The sequence below is a fragment of the Scomber scombrus genome, chromosome 23, assembly GCF_963691925.1.
Source record: "Scomber scombrus chromosome 23, fScoSco1.1, whole genome shotgun sequence".
NCBI classification, from domain to species: domain Eukaryota; kingdom Metazoa; phylum Chordata; class Actinopteri; order Scombriformes; family Scombridae; genus Scomber; species Scomber scombrus.
Genome location: NC_084992.1, coordinates 1,040,950 through 1,059,249, shown reverse-complemented (window position 1 = coordinate 1,059,249; position 18,300 = coordinate 1,040,950). Strand labels below are relative to the sequence as shown.

Sequence of the window (18,300 nt, the reverse complement as noted above, 5' to 3'; positions counted from 1 at the left end):
CTGAATGGCGCTCCTGCTGTTTATAGTCTGCGGTTTGTTGCTCTGCAGAGCTACAAACACAGATAGTGAGAGCTGCGTGTTGATTGGTTACCCACAACCAAACCTGAACAAGTAGAATTTTCCATCTGACAGCTTTATGAAACCCACAGAACCACACGGACAAAAGAAACAAGACCAACGTTTATTGATCCGGTAAACAAGTTAATGCTGCAGCAACAACAGCATGCTACAAATATATATTATATATTACATATAAATAACAGTAAAGTTAATGTCATTAAGTGCAAAACTACAAGCTGGTCATCACTAGATCACAAACATCTTTCTAAAGATGTGTTGCTGTTTTACTGTTTTCACTTGATACCTTAATGGATACAAGGTAAATTATATGAAGACGGTCTTTGACTGAAATGTTGTGTTGAGCAAGTAAAGACAGTGTGATCGCTCTGAGGCTACGTCACCAACCCACCTGTTGCAAAGTTTTGCAACAGTGTTTTTGATGACTGTTTATTCACTAAAACATCTGAAAATGAATCTGTTTGTTTTTCTGTTGCTGTCTGAGTGTAATTTAGTGAGTACAACATGAACTATATAAACTATATAAATGAATGTACTACTGTCTGAGGGGCTCTGGAGACCAGTAACAGGCCAGCTGGACGTCAGTGGTTGGACTGGTGTGAAGGTGTGGAGGTCTACCTCAGTGAAGAGTAGACAACCTCTGGCTCTAATGGAGACACTGAACACACACAGTTCAAACAATATGAGACACAGTTGTAGAAAAAACAAGTCTTTTCCAACATCTACTGATGGTAACTACAGTTGGGTTGAGGTCAGGGAAGATCTTGGTGACAGTTCATGTAAAGACAAAGTTTCACTGCAGGTCTGTGATGAGATGTGAACTCTGGACCTGAATTCATGAAGCTTCTCAGAGCAGGAAATCTCTCCTAACTGGACAATCATTCACACATTTGTGGTCCTAGTTTTAGGAGAAGGATTAACTCAGGAAATCACTCCTGTCACTGCTGATATTTAGAAGCTGCAGAGATGTTTCAATGTTTGATGACAATAAAATCATGAAAAGATCCTTTAGTCCAGTGGTTCCCAACCTAGGGGTGGGGCCCCTCCAAAGGGTCAGCAGATAAATGTGAGGGGTGGTGAGATGATTAATGGGAGAGGAAAGAAGAAAGAACTAAGTTCTGATACACAAATGTGTTTTTGGTTTATACATACTATTATGTTGTTACTTGCTTGTACATATACAACCACTTTCACAATAAAATGGTGCTATATTCTGCATTTAGAATTTTAGTATTGTTTTTTTGGAAAATTAAAACACATCATCATATTTTGTCCTATGCAGGTCACCGAGCTGTAAAACAGTGACGTCACTCTGTCAGACTGAGTGTTGAAGCTTCATAATTGACTCTCTGTCCGACTCTGAAGGGTTTTTAGTGTGAGAATCATTTTCAGCTCAGTTCCTGGAAGCGTTTCTGAGAATCTCGATGAATAAAGATCCAGATCTCATCACACATCAACCCACCAACTCTGACCGCCACACCGCTGCTTTCCACCTCGCTACGTAAACACTACTTCCTGTGTCATCTGTAGATGCTGGTGTTTGTCTTATTAGTTAGAGGTGAACTGTCCAACATGAACAATACAAGTGACAGAAAGCATGCAATATAAATTCATATGTTGTTCATTCAGCAGAAATAGCTGATGTATAACTTCTGCTTCCACTATAGTTGGCATGTCACTGTGATGTAACTGATGAAGGATATGAGCCTTAGAATGATATCTGGTCAATCACAAAAAAAAAAATTCATTTTAAAAGCATCTCGTAATATCTGTATTATCTTTAACCCAAAACTAGAACTGGTTTGGATGTATTCAGTATGTGGTCAGACTATGGTTATCTTAGCTTAGCATAAAGACTGGAAGCAGGGGGAAAGGTAAGACAGAAGAGCAGCTTTACCTCTCTTCATGTTTGATTTGACGACTATTTGTCCATAACTGACGTCTTCTGCTCTTTTCACTGCTGAGTAAACTGCAGCTGGATCATTCTCTGGAGGATAAAACACATTCATATTAACCAGTATTATCAGCATACATTGAAAATACATCAGAATATTTAGACGTAAATATTTTTCATGTAGCATTGTATTAAGATTTAAGAGCCACTACAAAGCAGATGGTTTATTTTCTATCTTCCTAACACCACTTCTTTGAAAATGACCAAGTGTAAGTGGAAAGTTTTGATCTGAAACAGGAAACTGGACGACCTCAGAGCTGCTCGCTGCTATTAGAAACACAGACATGATTCACCACAAGGTACAAAACAGACAAACACATTGTCACCCATCAATCACACCGTAGTGAGAAACCTCACCAGCATCATACTTCACTTCACTGGAATCAACAACAAGAAGTGGTTTTATATGCAGTGTTAAAAAAACTGGAGAATGAACTCAGCCGAGGGCCGTCGCACTGCTGAGTCCATCTCCTCGGTTACACCCAACCCTCAAACTCATGCAAATACTTTCTTTATAATGATCTATTGTTTTCTATGTGTAATTTTTCAACTCTACTCACTTATACATGTCAATGAATCACACTGCTGCACTGGATGGCTTATACCTTTATTATTGTTAATACACACTGTCCTGCTGCCAGTAATACTCATTTAAGTACCAAATGTGGATTTATCAAAAAGAAGTAAACAGACGTTCCTGCACATGCTCAGTGTCGTCTGCCTTACACAGAACTACTCTCTGTAGAGCTCAGAAACTAAGACGCTGTCACTTCTAACCTTCTACCTAAACTGATCTGTTAGTAACTGGAATTCTCAAATAACCTGACAGACTGAATTCAGGGTGTAACTGTGTCTGAAGTTGGACCCAGCTGTTGCAGACCAGACGTTTGGTTCTCAGTCTTTCCAGCTCGGTATTGTGTCTTCCAATAATCATTATTGGCTGATGGGAAGCCAGTGAGGGATCTTTGAGAGCACTTTCCTGTTAAGCACTTTGTTTTAAAGAGTTGTATAAATAAAGTTAGCTTGTTTGAACCCTCACAGGCTTCCCACCCATGACCAACGCCAACTGTGTCGGAACATGTGACCCAACCAGGAAGACGCTACATCTTTGGTCTGACACTATAGATTTTTAAGTCTTAAGTCTTCTCATCACTTTAAAGGAACAGTTCAACATTTCAGGAAATAAGGTAATTTATTTATTTACTTTTTGTGCTAATGTAATGTTTGATATCAATGTCATGACTGTGTGTCAGGTATGTTTGATTATAGAGTCAGGCTGTGGTTAGCTTAGCTTAGCTTAGCTTAGTTTAGTTTAGCTTAGCATAAAGACTGGAAGTAGGGGGAACAGTTAGCCTGACCCTGTTCAAAGTTCAGAAATAAAGACAGAAGAGCAGCTTTACCTCTCTTTCTTTTTGATTTGATGACTATTTGTCCATAACTGACGTCTTCTGTTGTTTTCACCGCTGAGTAAACTGCAGCTGGATCATTCTCTGGAAGATAAAACACATTCATATTAACCAGTACAGTTAGTGTAGATTGAAAATACATCAGAATATGTAGAAGAAAATATTTTTCATGTAGCATTATATTAAGATTTATTAGCCACTACAAAGCAGATGGTTTATTTTCTATCTTCCTATCACCACTTCTTTGAAAATGACCAAGTGTAAGTGGAAAGTTTTGATCTGAAACAGGAAACTGGACGACCTCAGAGCTGCTCGCTGCTATTAGAAACACAGACATGATTCACCACAAGGTACAAAACAGACAAACACATTGTACCACCCATCAATCACACCGTAGTGAGAAACCTCACCAGCATCATACTTCACTTCACTGGAATCAACAACAAGAAGTGGTTTTATATGCAGTGTTAAAAAAACTGGAGAATGAACTCAGCCGAGGGCCGTCGCACTACTGAGTCCATCTCCTCGGTTACACCCAACCCTCAAACTCATGCAAATACTTTCTTTATAATGATCTATTGTTTTCTATGTGTAATTTTTCAACTCTACTCACTTATACATGTCAATGAATCACACTGCTGCACTGGATGGCTTATACCTTTATTATTGTTAATACACACTGTCCTGCTGCCAGTAATACTCATTTAAGTACCAAATGTGGATTTATCAAAAAGAAGTAAACAGACGTTCCTGCACATGCTCAGTGTCGTCTGCCTTACACAGAACTACTCTCTGTAGAGCTCAGAAACTAAGACGCTGTCACTTCTAACCTTCTACCTAAACTGATCTGTTAGTAACTGGAATTCTCAAATAACCTGACAGACTGAATTCAGGGTGTAACTGTGTCTGAAGTTGGACCCAGCTGTTGCAGACCAGACGTTTGGTTCTCAGTCTTTCCAGCTCGGTATTGTGTCTTCCAATAATCATTATTGGCTGATGGGAAGCCAGTGAGGGATCTTTGAGAGCACTTTCCTGTTAAGCACTTTGTTTTAAAGAGTTGTATAAATAAAGTTAGCTTGTTTGAACCCTCACAGGCTTCCCACCCATGACCAACGCCAACTGTGTCGGAACATGTGACCCAACCAGGAAGACGCTACATCTTTGGTCTGACACTATAGATTTTTAAGTCTTAAGTCTTCTCATCACTTTAAAGGAACAGTTCAACATTTCAGGAAATAAGGTAATTTATTTATTTACTTTTTGTGCTAATGTAATGTTTGATATCAATGTCATGACTGTGTGTCAGGTATGTTTGATTATAGAGTCAGGCTGTGGTTAGCTTAGCTTAGCTTAGTTTAGTTTAGCTTAGCATAAAGACTGGAAGTAGGGGAAACAGTTAGCCTGAGTCTGTTCAAAGTTCAGAAATAAAGACAGAAGAGCAGCTTTACCTCTCTTCCTGTTTGATTTGATGACTATTTGTCCATAACTGACGTCTTCTGTTGTTTTCACTGCTGAGTAAACTGCAGCTGGATCATTCTCTGGAGGATAAAACACACATAGAAAACATTACTGAGAGTAGTTCAACTGATGTAAGTATACTAATAATATATCTACCACTGCAGTACCAATCACCATTCAGACCTATTTAAGCTCTACAATCAATAATATTGCTACTTTTTGTATAGTATGGCTGGAAAATTAGAATATAGATCAAGTGTAGCAGCAAGCATCAGTTTTAACACTTTTTTCTTCGTCACACGTCTGCTGCTGTGAAAGGGAACTAACACAAGTGACACGTTTATTTATTTAGGTGTTGTTGAGCTTCTAGCTTTTATTAAAAGAATGTGTTAACTACGAGATGAACATGTCTGCATGTCACACAGTTTACAAGAACATTAACTTTACTACTGTTCATTAGTGTAAATATTAAGATTCATGAAATATAAGACTGTTGGTGTCACATAAAGCTGCAACAGTCAAAGTGCCTGATTTACTAAGATCCCAAATAAAGCGTATTAGATTGTGCGTTTAGTTTTGCAGGTGATCTACTAAGAATAACTGTGTAAATGAAAACAGGTGCAACAGGTGCAGACAGCAGTATTTAAATGAGGGTTTTGTGACTTAATGGAGAGTTTGGACGAGCAGAAAGCTGCAAGAACAAAATGAAATGTGATCAGGTTCTAGTGGAAGAGGTTAACAAATATATTGAGTTATAACAACAACTAATATTACCAGAAAAACCCACATATGTGAGAGTATTAGTGACAAAGTCAATGCTGTTAGTAAAACCACAAATATTTACACAGGTGGAAAAACTCTGTCCTGTGTGTATTCTGTCATTGTGCCTCCGTCTCCTCGTCTCCATAGTGACAAAAGTCATCTGTGTACAGTGTGCAGCAGGTTAGTGTCAGAAATAATACCTTCAGGTTTGGTAAATCACAATACGTGTGCTAAATAACATATTTACATTTTCTCCTCCCTGTATTTTGAACACTGGGGTTAAAATGCCCCATATTACATATTCATTATGACAAACTACTAAATAAACAGAGTGTATTATCTTACACAGTTGAAAGACGCAAACCTCAGTGTGCTGCGTTAGTAAATCAGCTTGCACATTTTTGGCAGGTGATGTCAAGTTTGCTCACGTTTCTACACACACAGACCTTTAATCAGGCCCTAAGTGTATGTCATCAAAAAGTAAGAAGTAAGTTCACTTAATATGATTATTGATCAATAAAATATGATTATAGTTAAATAATGAGCTGAGTATACGGGTGTTTCCAAATATGTACATTTATAAACAGTTTAGATGATAAATGTGTTTTCACACTTTGCTCTGCAGTGAAATGTGTGCAGGACAAACTGTCTTCATCAGAAACAGGAAGCTGGACGACCACAGAGCTGTTTCTGTTAACTGATTCACCACAAAGTACAAAACACACTGAGAGCACATCACTCAGTGTGTCATCAACCTGAAGGAACCAAACTATAGTCTGATACTTCAGACTAAAGAAGATTAAATATGTTTTATGTAAATGTATCATGAAAACTTATCAAATGTTAATATTAATGTGATGTTAAAAGGTTCATGTTAATGTACAACAGCTATTGTCCTCACTCTCTAAAATTACCCTCACTTACCCAAATTTGATTCTAATATAAACACTACAAACAGGTTTTAAGGTGTGAGGGCCGGTCAAACTCTCCACAATCCCAAAATTTCAACATGATCTCTTCCTGAAAGTGTCTTTATGAAATCTTACTTTCATAAAAATGTCCCCACTTTCCAAAATGTTTGCTCTCAAAACCAAAATTGGTCCTAACACACACACACACACTTTACCTCCACTCCGTCTGATTGGTTGCTGACGTGATATTTTGATGTCATCAGTGATGTCATCAGTGATGTCATCTTCTCCAACTTCTAATTCAGCAGCTGGAAGAAACCAAAATGATCAGAAACATAATTTACAACATAAGAATGTCAATGGATACAATCAAATTTTGTTTTTCAAATTGTTGTTTGAATGATAAAAATAAATTTGAAATATTAACATGAACATTAACAGAAATGTAAATAGTAAAATATCATAATAAGCTGTTGTAAAACACAATTTTCAACAATTTTGGAATAGTTTGTTTACATAAACTAATCCCAAAAGTGAAATATTCAGTGTAAAGTCTGTCTGACCTTCAGGTTTCCTCCAAACACGTCGTCTCACCAGTAGAACCAGTAGAACCAGACCACAGACAGGTGGAATGGACCACAGTACAGAGAGATGAGGAGAGGATGATGATGGAGGTAGAGATGTGGTGGGTTTCTCTAAAATTAAACAAAAATAATCATTAAAAGCTCATATATTTATAAATGGACACATTCACTCATTTTAATGAAAGTACAACGGTTTTGAAGCTGAATTCAAACCTGCACATAAACACATAATATGTATAAAGCTTTAACTTCCTCACCTGTGACAGAGATCCAGCTGGATGGAGACTCTCCATGACTGCTGCTGTGACACTTGTAGAGGCCTTCATCAGACTTGAAAACATGGTGGATGGTCATGTGACCTGCAGGCTCAGTCCTGATGAGGGAGCCATCTTTATAGAAATCAGCTGGGAGGTTGGAGGTCTTTGTTTTACAGTGCAGAGTGACATCATCTCCCTCCATCACAGGGAGGACAGGACTCTGCAGGATCACTGATCCACCTCAACACAGAGACAAACTACAGCATTTCATCATTTACACTCAGCTTCATCAATACTAACTCCTCAGTCTGATCTTACCAGTGACAGTGATGTTGGTGCTGTTACTGGTTGCTCCCTCTCTGGACTCACACCAGTAAACTCCACTGTCTGAGGGGACTGTTAGACTGATGATACAGGAGGAATCAGATAATCTTCCCCAGTCAGCTCCACACTCCTTCATGGTTTCTCTGGTTGTGTTCCTCCTCAGCTTCCATCCAGCAGAGCTGTCGTCCTCCTCACAGCTCAGAGAGACAAACTCTTCTTCAAACATCTGAGATCTGCTGGTACTCACAGTCAGAGAGGCTGAGAGGAGATTCAATGTAGTTTGAGCAAATAATCCATTGAGTGTCACACAAAAACACAAGCATTTATGTGAGCAACAATCTCTGGCCTAGCTACATGGTGGTATGTTCTGGTGTACAGAGCAGCAGTAGTGTGGGTGTACCAGGTTGGTTTAAGGTTCTATACGTAGGGTTCAGAAATTCCTTCTCATTAAGTGACACCAGTGGGCTTTAAGTAATCATCCTGATGCTTGCACTCGAGTGCATGCTCGAGCAGTGGTGCAACTCTATGACAGGTAATGTCTATTTCTCCTTACACTTCTCATAATAGATCTCAGATCTCTAATATTGTTTTTGCACTGTGTTTCAGCAAAGCATCTCTCACTCCCTGCCGTAGTCAGATGGTTTATTCATTAACAAACTAAATACCTCTGTTGTATGATTACAGACTGTAATTTACATTTCTTCGTTATATATGACTTTTTGCCATCCCTAAAACAGATGTTTTCCGCAGGTCCTGCAACTTCACAAAACAATTGCAAAAAGACAAAACACAAGCAAAATGGGATCATCATCATTCTAATGACTTAGATGGCATTATATTTCTCTCCAAACATATTTGTTGTTGCAATTTAGTAGACTGCAAATATAACTGGTATCCAAAATATCGGCCAGACTATGATATTGACACACCTGTTAGTCATATCAGACATGCCAAGTCTGTTGCTCTTGCATCATATTTTGAGCACATTCCATTTTTTATTTAAAAAAAAACTAAAGTTAAGGTCAGTACTAACTGAATCTTAGCTTTCAAGTCTTAACTTGAGTCTCAAAGTCAAGTTGAAGTTGACTTTAGTCAACTTCAAGTCACATGTCCTAATTTTACAACTTCAGTACAAATTGATTGGGTGTGATCAGCCCTGTTTTCCCTCTTCATTGTGTAGCACATAATATTTTGCAGGATAAAATTCCTATCAGTATTTACAATAAACCTCTATCCTAAGAGTTTTACATTGTTAAGACAAATAGAGATGTTCACCAACCTTTGTTGGGTCTGCTCCAGAGCATTGGGATCAGCACTGAAGAAAAAAAAGACAGTGGACTTACATGCATACATCTAAATTAACAAAAAATCTATCTATGGTTATTATTAAGATTAAAAACATTTTTTTTTTATTTATTGAAAATTCAAATTGCTAAGCTTATATTTGTAATGAAAAAAATAACAACATTGTCACTGGGTAGAGTTTAAAGTTCTGCTGCTTGTCTATTAATCCTTCGACATCCATCTGTGTCTGTCTTTTACTAAATAACTTTTCAGGTTATTTGGCAGAGGGCTGCTCTGTTCCTGGAGTACAAACTAATCATAGAGAAGCAGCATTTAGTTACGGTACAGAATAGAGCAGAACAAAATATTTGACTTGCTCCGACTTTGACCATCTTTAAAATATTAAAACAGAATATCACAACCTAAATTAACATAACTGTTGAACAGTACATTTCAAATCAAAATACTTTTACATGCAATAGAAATAAAGAAATAAAAAAATGCTTCCAAACCTATGATCTTTCAGTCAAATGCCATATATCAAATATTGTTCTTCCCAAACACAGCAGATATGCTATAAATGACTGAAATCTGGACAGGTTGTACTCACAGAGCAGCCATTGAAGAGATATTTGTCCCATTGCTCAACATAGTGATATGAAATTAAGACTTTGTATTTTTCAGGCACAGCACTTAAGCCCTCCCACTTCCTCTTTGTCTGTGTTGATGATAAGTGCTGTGTGGTTTGTACTCCAGCAGCTAACCGGAAAAAGGTCAGTTTACTCGACATCAAACATCCAATAAAATACAATAACAATCAGGTGTCTGAAATAAGCCCAGGGCCCTGTTCCATACAGCAGGATTACCAAATAAACCAGGTTTATTTCGTTAGTCTGGCTCATTTTCCAGCAGATTCGGTTACATAAAGCAAGCTCAGCATAGTTCAAGCTCAGTTACCACGGCAACTTATGCTGGTAAACTAACCTGGTCCGGACCTGGCTAGTTGTCAGGCTTAGCCTGAGTTGCTGCTTATCCTAATAGCCTAATCATATAAATATATATACACATATAGTCAACTTAATACTCATATATATACATTCATGCATAGCCCTATATAGTCAATAGTACATAGTCAACTTAATTATATATATGTATGTATTTGTGTGTGTGTGTGTGTGTGTGTGTGTGTGTGTGTGTGTGTGTGTGTGTGTGTGTGTGTGTGTGTGTGTGTGTGTGTGTTCATAATATTGACCATTGAGGCCTGACAAGAATTACAGCCTCATAAATATTGAACAACTGCAAAAATATTTGGACAAGAGATGTACTATTTAAATCCATATGTCTTTAACTGGTAGGAAGCACTATTTTAAAGGTATTGGTTATTAATTAGTACATTTAAAATAATGTCTAAAAAGTCAACTAAGATGTGTTTAGTGGATGCAAGTCTAGGCGTTTCCCTTTTTCTGTTAATTGATTAAGGTCCAGTCTATATAACGGCTCAACCCATGCACTGTTTCTCTGTTAGTCAAGGCGTGTCCCTTGATTGAGGAGCTTGTACATGATAGAGCTGCTATAGTCTGCAGGGCACTGCAACAAGAGTGCACCTTCAGAGACAGATCAGACCCATTCAATCCATCAGCTATTTCCTGCCAGCTTTTCTCTTGGATTTTATGTATTGTTTTTTGTGATCATATGTTTAAATTCTTCACATGTCTCCAGCAGAAGTGTGTGCTGCAGACTGCTGCTGCTCTGTGGCTCTTCTGTGGGGGATTTTTTCATTGTGAATCCGTTTGATCTGTGTTCGACGTCGTGGGCTGCTCATGAATGGCGTGCACACGCAATTAGTCTGAATACTCGAGCCCGTCTTGAATTAGTTTGATTGCATGAACGTGGATCGACCTTTATGGTGCCGCTGTAGCCTGATCTCATTTGTTAGGCTCATTCAAGTCAGGTGTTCGACAATAAGCGCCTCTTTTCTGAGCAGGCTTTATGGAACGGACCCCTGGTGGGCAAGGGGTCTCCGAAGTTCAGGGTCCTACCATGTTCAAGGTCATGATGAGCTGAAAAAGTCATATTGTTTTGTAACTTGTCAGGTTTTCTGTCAATCACTCACAATCACAATCGCACGTTACGTGGCTGCTGATTGATCCAAATTAGGGCTGACCCACGTGGCCCCATAGCCAATGGCCCGAGGGCTTACCTATCAGAATGTCTATAGTTAGTTTTGGGGTGTGTCCCTCTATGATTGAGTGACTTTAAGTGGAAAATGTCAGGGAGGACGTTTGAGATTGGTGCCCAGAAAAGAAAAAAACGTATTAAGAAAAGTTGCGCTAAAAAGAATGACTAAAGAGCATCCCAAAGCTCACCGGATTTATTAAACCAGCTGCTGCTGAAGATGGACCCAGCACCGGGGGAAGCTCGCTATCACACACCGAAGGGAGTGGAGGAGGCGCAGGCCGCGCAGGTTGATGTAGCTGGAGAGGAGCAGGGGACCGCCCGCAGCAGTGGAGGGGAGGAGGAGGGGGGAGCACACGAGCCCCAGAGAGAGGACCAGGCTGCAAACCAGTCAGGGGGAGAATTGTTGATGTTTTAAGTCTTTTAATGTAATGTGATTGGACAGTTCTGGCTGTCATTCACGCCCTCCCGTCAGCTGTAGTTTCAGGAGATGACGTTAAAGTGGAGCCGCGGAAATTAAAGATTATTTGGTCATTTCTTTACAAAAACATAATTTCACAAGACTTTAACGAGAAGACAATAAGAGGATAAAGCAGTTTAGACCGGACCGGCTTCAGCAGCAGCAGGTGATGGAGGAGCTGAGAGTATCTCCCGCTGCTGTTATGATAAATGGAGCTGGCTAGCTGGATGCAGTGTGAGTTATTCCTTTTATTGCTTTATCTGTTTGCTGTTTCAAAGTGTCAGCACCGAAACGTTGTGGACAACGACAGGGGAACGAGACTAAAACATCTCTCTGAAAAAATGCAAACACTAAAGTAGCTGCAGCCATCGAGACAATAGCATGGAGCTAAGTTGTTTTTAGCAGACTTAGCATTGCTGAGCTCTTTCTGCAGCTGTTTCACCACATCTGGCCACATGTAGACCTCTGCTATGCCAAGCTCCAGAAGAGGAACATAGATTCATTCAGTGGCTGCATCCAGCAGCTCCAACAGGACATATAAAAGATGAGGTAGTAGCTGCATTTCTGTTATTAATATTGTAAAGTGTTAAAAATACTTCATAAAAGACATAACTATGAAGTGTAGACAATTAAAATGCATAAATGAAGGATAAAAGTTGATTTGGGTACATTTCATTATTAAAATAAGTTAAATAAATTATGCTTAATCACAGCAGTGTATAGTGCTTAATGCGCCATCTATTGTCATGTTTAGGTATTGCAACAACTAACATATTAATATTAATTAATAATATTTTCCAGTGATCATGTATATACTTTTAAAAGTTTGTTATTATTGTATTTTTCTAACAGCAAGACTCATTACCTGCTGCTCTAGCTGAGTCAATGTTTATTACATTATTTTTTTTTAAATGTATTATCTGGTGAACTTTGTAAAACCCTGAGTGTAATATTCCATTATTAGAAAGTTTACATTTTTGTGCATTGTTTTATATAAGTTGTTGAGTTTTTAAAGTTCCGGTTCATCTGTTGTAGCATGGGTGGGCTTAATTAGTGAAACACACAAAGAATGCATGAGTTTTTTTTTTTTATTTATTTATTTTTAGGATGCATGAGTGATGTGGGTCAAAACTCCCTGTTGCTACCCGATGTGAGTTTTCCTACCTAACCCCCCTGACTGCTGTTCATTTCTTTGTATGTAGAGCAATAACTGCCTCTTTACTGAAATATTATTGTCAATAAAGATTTATTGAAGGAAATACATCCATAATACAAGTTTATCTTGTATTTTAAATATTGTTTTGTCAGCTGCAGCACTGTGAGAAGAGTTATTTCTGTGTTTCCTCATGTTTTATGTGTATAATGTTAATCTAACAGCAGCAGTAGTGTTGTGTAGTAACTGCAGGGCTCCAGCAGAGGGAGTGTAGAGCTGTCAGTCATTACACACTTGACCCGAGGAAAGTTTGTGTGTCTGTGTATTTTTCACATTAATACGTAATATGTAGAGTCTAAGTAAAAAGAAAAAAGTCCCAGTCACATCAGCCGCTAACTCAGTTCAGGATATATCAATAAAGTTTATATTTAAAAAAAACTAATGAACACTGCGCATGCGCGACTCACATTGGCCGCTTGGTCGGACTCACATCAGGTAGCGAAATTGCGCATGCGCGAAAAACGGCTTGTGTATTAATACTTCCCCGGTTACATACAGATGTACAAACTTGTGTTGAACTTCTTTTGTTTCTATACTTTGTGCGGACTCACATCCAACTGCTGAAGCGTGTATGAAATACATCTATCTAACATATAACAGTAGTTTGTCCAAGCAAGTGTACCCGTCTGCAGCCTGTAGACGGGTACAATATTGCGGACCTAACTGCGCATGTGCGACTCACATCGGGTAGTGACAGTCCCGGTGGAGACAGACACAGATCCTGCTGCAGTGTATATATTAAAACTATTAGACATTCCACTAATATGAAAGCCATTAAGACTTTTGATTTATTTGCTCTTTTTAATGTATTTGTGTAATATGATATTATGAAATATTGCCTCTGAATGTATGTAGCCCCCTGACGGTTGTCATTACACTGTATTGTATTGCACTGTACTGCATTGTATTCCTTAATAAAGATTTTGAAAAAAATAAATACAAAAATACATTTAAAACATTTTTTTTTTAAAAAGATGATCATATCGGTAAATGTCATTACAATTTTTTATGTAGATTGCTAACATTTCCTTGACTAATATGAATAAATATGGTGAAATGGAGCAACCTTGTGGAATTCCTACATTAACATTAAAGCTGGGGGTGGTGCAACGAGGTAGTATGACACAGCTGCTGATATTCTGATACAATCCACCAACTAAATTCCTAAATTTGACTCCAAAACCTAAATGTTCAAGAACTTGGAAGATAAATGGGTGCTCTACGGAATCGAACGCTTTATAGAAATTTAAAAAGAAAAGAAAACCATCATCTTCAATTTGATTTCTATATTCAATAATGTCCATTACTGCCTTATATTATTGATCTTCCTTTTAAGAAACCAGACTGTGCTTCTGCAATAAGATTTGAAATTGCTGTCTGAAGACGAGTGGTGAAAATATAGTTGAGTAGTTTATAAACAGAGTTTCTAAGAGTAATAGGCCTTCTGTTTTCTATAAATCTGGGGTCTTTGCCAGGTTTTGGAATTGAGATGATAATGTCTCATTGTGGGTGGAAGTATACAAGTTTCAAATATTTCCAGAAAAACTCGATGTAGCAGTCCTTTTATATCTTCCCAGAAATGTCTATAAAAGTCTCCTGTGCCTTGTTAAAAGAGAGGCGGCCAATTACTCTGTCCAGTTCAGCAATTGTTATTTGACTATCACATGTTTGTTTGAAGTTATCTTCAACTTTGGGAATATATTTTTCTATATCCTTTAAAAATGTATGGCAGTCTTCATTAGAGAATTTAGAACTGTAAAGCTGTTCATAGAATTTGAGGATTTCTGAGGAGATTCATTTGGGTTCTGTGATTTCTATATCATTTACTATCAAGGAACTGATGTTATTTTTCCCTTGTCTTCTTTTTTCAAGACCGCAAAAATATGCTGAGTTTTTTTCCCCCCTCCTCTATCTGAATATACTTTTCATCCAATTTGACTGAAGATTTAGTATTTTCTGTTTATCGTCTTCAGTAAGGTTGAGTTTATTGCAGTAAACATTTAATTGTTTGATAATGTCTAGTTCCTTTTTCTCAAAATCTTTTTTTTTTTTTTGCTGAATGAGATGGTAAATTGGCGTATTTTATATTTTAGAAATTCCCATTTTTTGACAGGTGTTGTTAGTTCTTCTGAGTTTACAATTTCTGTAATAAGTGATTTAATCTTTTGACAGTAATCATTATTCTTAATTAGACAAGAGTTAAACTTCCAATATTTGTTTGAACAAGTTCTCCTGTTGCAAGGTTTCACATATAGATAGATAACACTGTGATCAGTTAGTGGAGCAGCAGAGATATCAGAGCTGAGATCATAACATAGCAAGTGTTTTGCAATTAACCAGTGGTCAATTCTGGATTTATAATTGGAGTTGAATCATGAGAATTTAAGTATTCCAGGATTTAAATGTCTCCAAGCATCAGTTAAGCTTTGGTCATTGCAAAAGTTAGTAAAAGTGTTATTTGGATGACTTGCAGAAAATCGAGTAGGAAATTTATCATAAAAGGTATCATGGACTAAATTAATCACCACCAATTATAACGTTATCAGTTGAATGTGTTGATTAAATATTATCTAATTTAAAGCCAATTTGTTCCAATAGGTTTTTATTTTCTGTGCTCCTGTTGTAGCCATAAATGTTGATTAAAATGAATTTGAAATCGTCAAGGGTTAGTATAAGCATCAGCCAGTGACCATTGACATCTGCCACCTGAGAGATAACCTGATCCTTAAAGTTTTTCAGTAGGATGGCGACCCCTGCTGATCTTGAAGTGCCATGGCTGAAATAAACTTTATCTCCCCATTGTTTAGACCAGAAAGTGATATCTTCAACCTTGGAATGCGTTTCTTGCAAAAAAATAATATTAACATTTTTTCCTTCACAAAACAAAAAGATCCCTTGCATTAATAGACATCAGAGAAATGTCATTTTTTAACTGGAACATATAACACAAAACAAACAAAGAGTGAGATGAATGAACTGAACTGTTTTAGAACAAGAATAAGGTGTTATCTAAAGATACTGAACCTTTATGGTAGCAAAACCCTGAGCATGTTAATTTGCTTATCAAAACTCACTTGCTTGTAGGATTAGATATCCCAGGTTACTTTGACTATGGTGTGACTCTCTGTCCATTAACTTCTCCAACTATATCACAAAATTAATTATTTGATGTCAAATGCAAGGAGTGCCATTGTTACAACCTACCCCACTACCAGGGTATGTTGTAACACAACCTGGGGTAAATTGTAACAGTAAGATTGAAGAACTAAAAACTGAGACTACACCACAAAATATGCATCTATATAAGTTTATTGTGCATGTGCCAACACTAAAGCATCTTCCTGTGCTTCACTAAGAACAAAACGAACACATCACTGATGGCTAAATGAAGAACAGTGCCAGTGGTATGGATCCTAACATTAGAAGAGCTTTCTTAAAGAACATATTCTGATAATACCTATGAATGTTACACATACAAATGGAAACCTTCAGCAGGAGGTCAGAAGTAGCTCATAATCCACGTAAAATTACAGGAAGACGTTTGACAATTAGTAAAACAACAAACATGCACACTGTGTCTGTCTTAAATGATAAAACATGAACTTCAGTGTGTGTATCTGTGTGTGTTATCCATCTAATCAGAGTGATCAGAGTCACAGTGGTGACAGATGTATGTGTGTTTTCCAGGGGTGCAGTTTTCGTGGGCCCAGAACTTGCAATTTACACATCTGATCCACTTTTCTTTGGGTTTGGAATTTCCAAAGGGCTCCATGCACACAATGCAAAAATCATCTTCATCTGAGTTGTCCTCACCCTTATCCATGTTCTCCTTGGATCTCTTTTTGGCTGTCTTTCTCTCTGCATTATTTTGTTTGCGTTTCCTCTTTCCAAATATGGCCATTTTCCCATTCTTCTTACTACTCCTCTTATTTTCTTCTTCCTCCAAGGCCTGCTTGACTGGTGTATCTGTATAGATGTCTGACTTTCTCCTTCTCCCTACCAGTGGTATTTCTTGGCCCTGCTTTGGGAAATGGTCTTACAGTAGAGGGACTGGACACTTTAGTAAAGGGCTCAGCAGGAGCAGAGGAGGAAGCTGCAGAGGATGTCTGTGGCAGATTGGATGCTGCTGTAGGGGCAGAGGACATCTCAAGGAGGGTGGAAGCTGCTGTTGTTGCGAGGGAGTCTTGATGGAAAACTACAGAAGCCATTGAAGCTGGGTCTGGACGGTCAGTCACTTGGGAAGGTGCAAAGTCATGGTCCTGAAAAATGTTTGGGTTAAATGGCCAAATGCCTGTGCATCTGAATCCAGCCTGTATGTTGCTAGGAGATGCAGCAGTGGGCAGAGCTGTTCTCATAAGTGAGGGCACATCATAAATGGTCATCGTCTTGACAGGATTCATCCTCATCCAGGCATCCCCAGCTGAGTTTACAGCCTTCTTCAGTGGACCGTAGACACTTCGATCTAGTGGTTGAAGTTTGTGCGAGCAATGTGGAGGTAGAGAGAGTAGCACAATTCCATTTGCCTTGCAGTAATTAACTGCTTTCACTGAAATGTGCGAGCTGTGATTTCCAAGCAGGAGTAACACCTTCCTCTCTGGACTGACTTTAGTATGCTTGGCAAAGTGCTCCAGAAACAAGAAAAAATCTTTTTCTTGCATCCACCCTGATCCATTGCTGCTCCCAACACTACCAGGTGGTCCAACGTGTACGAAGAAATCTTTATACTTCTTCGGGAAAACAAAAAAGGGCGGGATGGAATTTCCCAGTGCTTGCATTGCACATGCTCTCAGCAGAAGTCATTGATCCAACCTGCTTCACTCCACGGCGTGCATCTACCCGGTCTGGTGTCTGGACGGTGGTAACACCAGTCTAATCCATATTCCATATGTCGCATCCATCAAAGCTATACCTCTCAATAACATCCGCAAGTTTCATGAAAAATGCCTCCACATTTGTACAGTTAAAGCTTGTAGCTCGGGCCAAGCTAGTTGCCTGCGCACTTCTCATGGACAGGTTAGGATGCCTTTTCATGACATACTTGTGTAACCGTGCGTTATACTTTAATAGGTTATAAAATTAAAACACAGAAGCTGCTGCTTGAACAGGACGGCCACACATTTATTACTCTTAACTTTTCTAATCACACGTCATTTGCTGCACATCCACATACACTCACTTCTGTTCTACTCCTTCAAATTTATGAGAAATAAACTCGTATATTCTCTGACATTGTATGGGTTTTTCTCTGAAACACCCACTTTCTTGCCATGTCTTTTCAAAGTCCGGATGCTTAGGATGATATAGTGATTCTGGGCTACGATAACAAACAACAGTCAATTAATGTTTATTCCGGTTGAGCATTCACACTGTGAAGATGTGGTTTTATTTTGAAGGAGTATAACGGAAGTGAGTGCATGTGCAACAATTGACGTGT

General features: G+C 38.3%; 1 protein-coding gene and 1 long non-coding RNA gene across 2 annotated transcripts; both read right to left on the bottom strand.

Annotated features, from left to right (window-relative positions):
• Nucleotides 1–413: 413 nt before the first annotated feature.
• LOC134006174 (uncharacterized) lies at nt 414–4,973 on the bottom strand. The gene is made up of 3 exons (XR_009927920.1): nt 4,887–4,973; nt 1,976–2,065; nt 414–736 (listed from the first exon to the last, which is right to left on the bottom strand). It is a non-coding gene; the product is annotated as an uncharacterized LOC134006174 (long non-coding RNA).
• Nucleotides 4,974–7,190: 2,217 nt separating this feature from the next.
• On the bottom strand, nt 7,191–16,767 carry LOC134006265 (Fc receptor-like protein 5; the record flags this gene model as incomplete). Its single annotated transcript, XM_062445352.1, has 4 exons — nt 16,680–16,767; nt 7,729–7,992; nt 7,411–7,650; nt 7,191–7,264 (listed from the first exon to the last, which is right to left on the bottom strand). Coding segments are annotated over exons 1-4 (666 nt in total), but the record flags the coding sequence as incomplete, so codon positions are not given.
• Between the last annotated feature and the right edge of the window lie 1,533 nt (nt 16,768–18,300).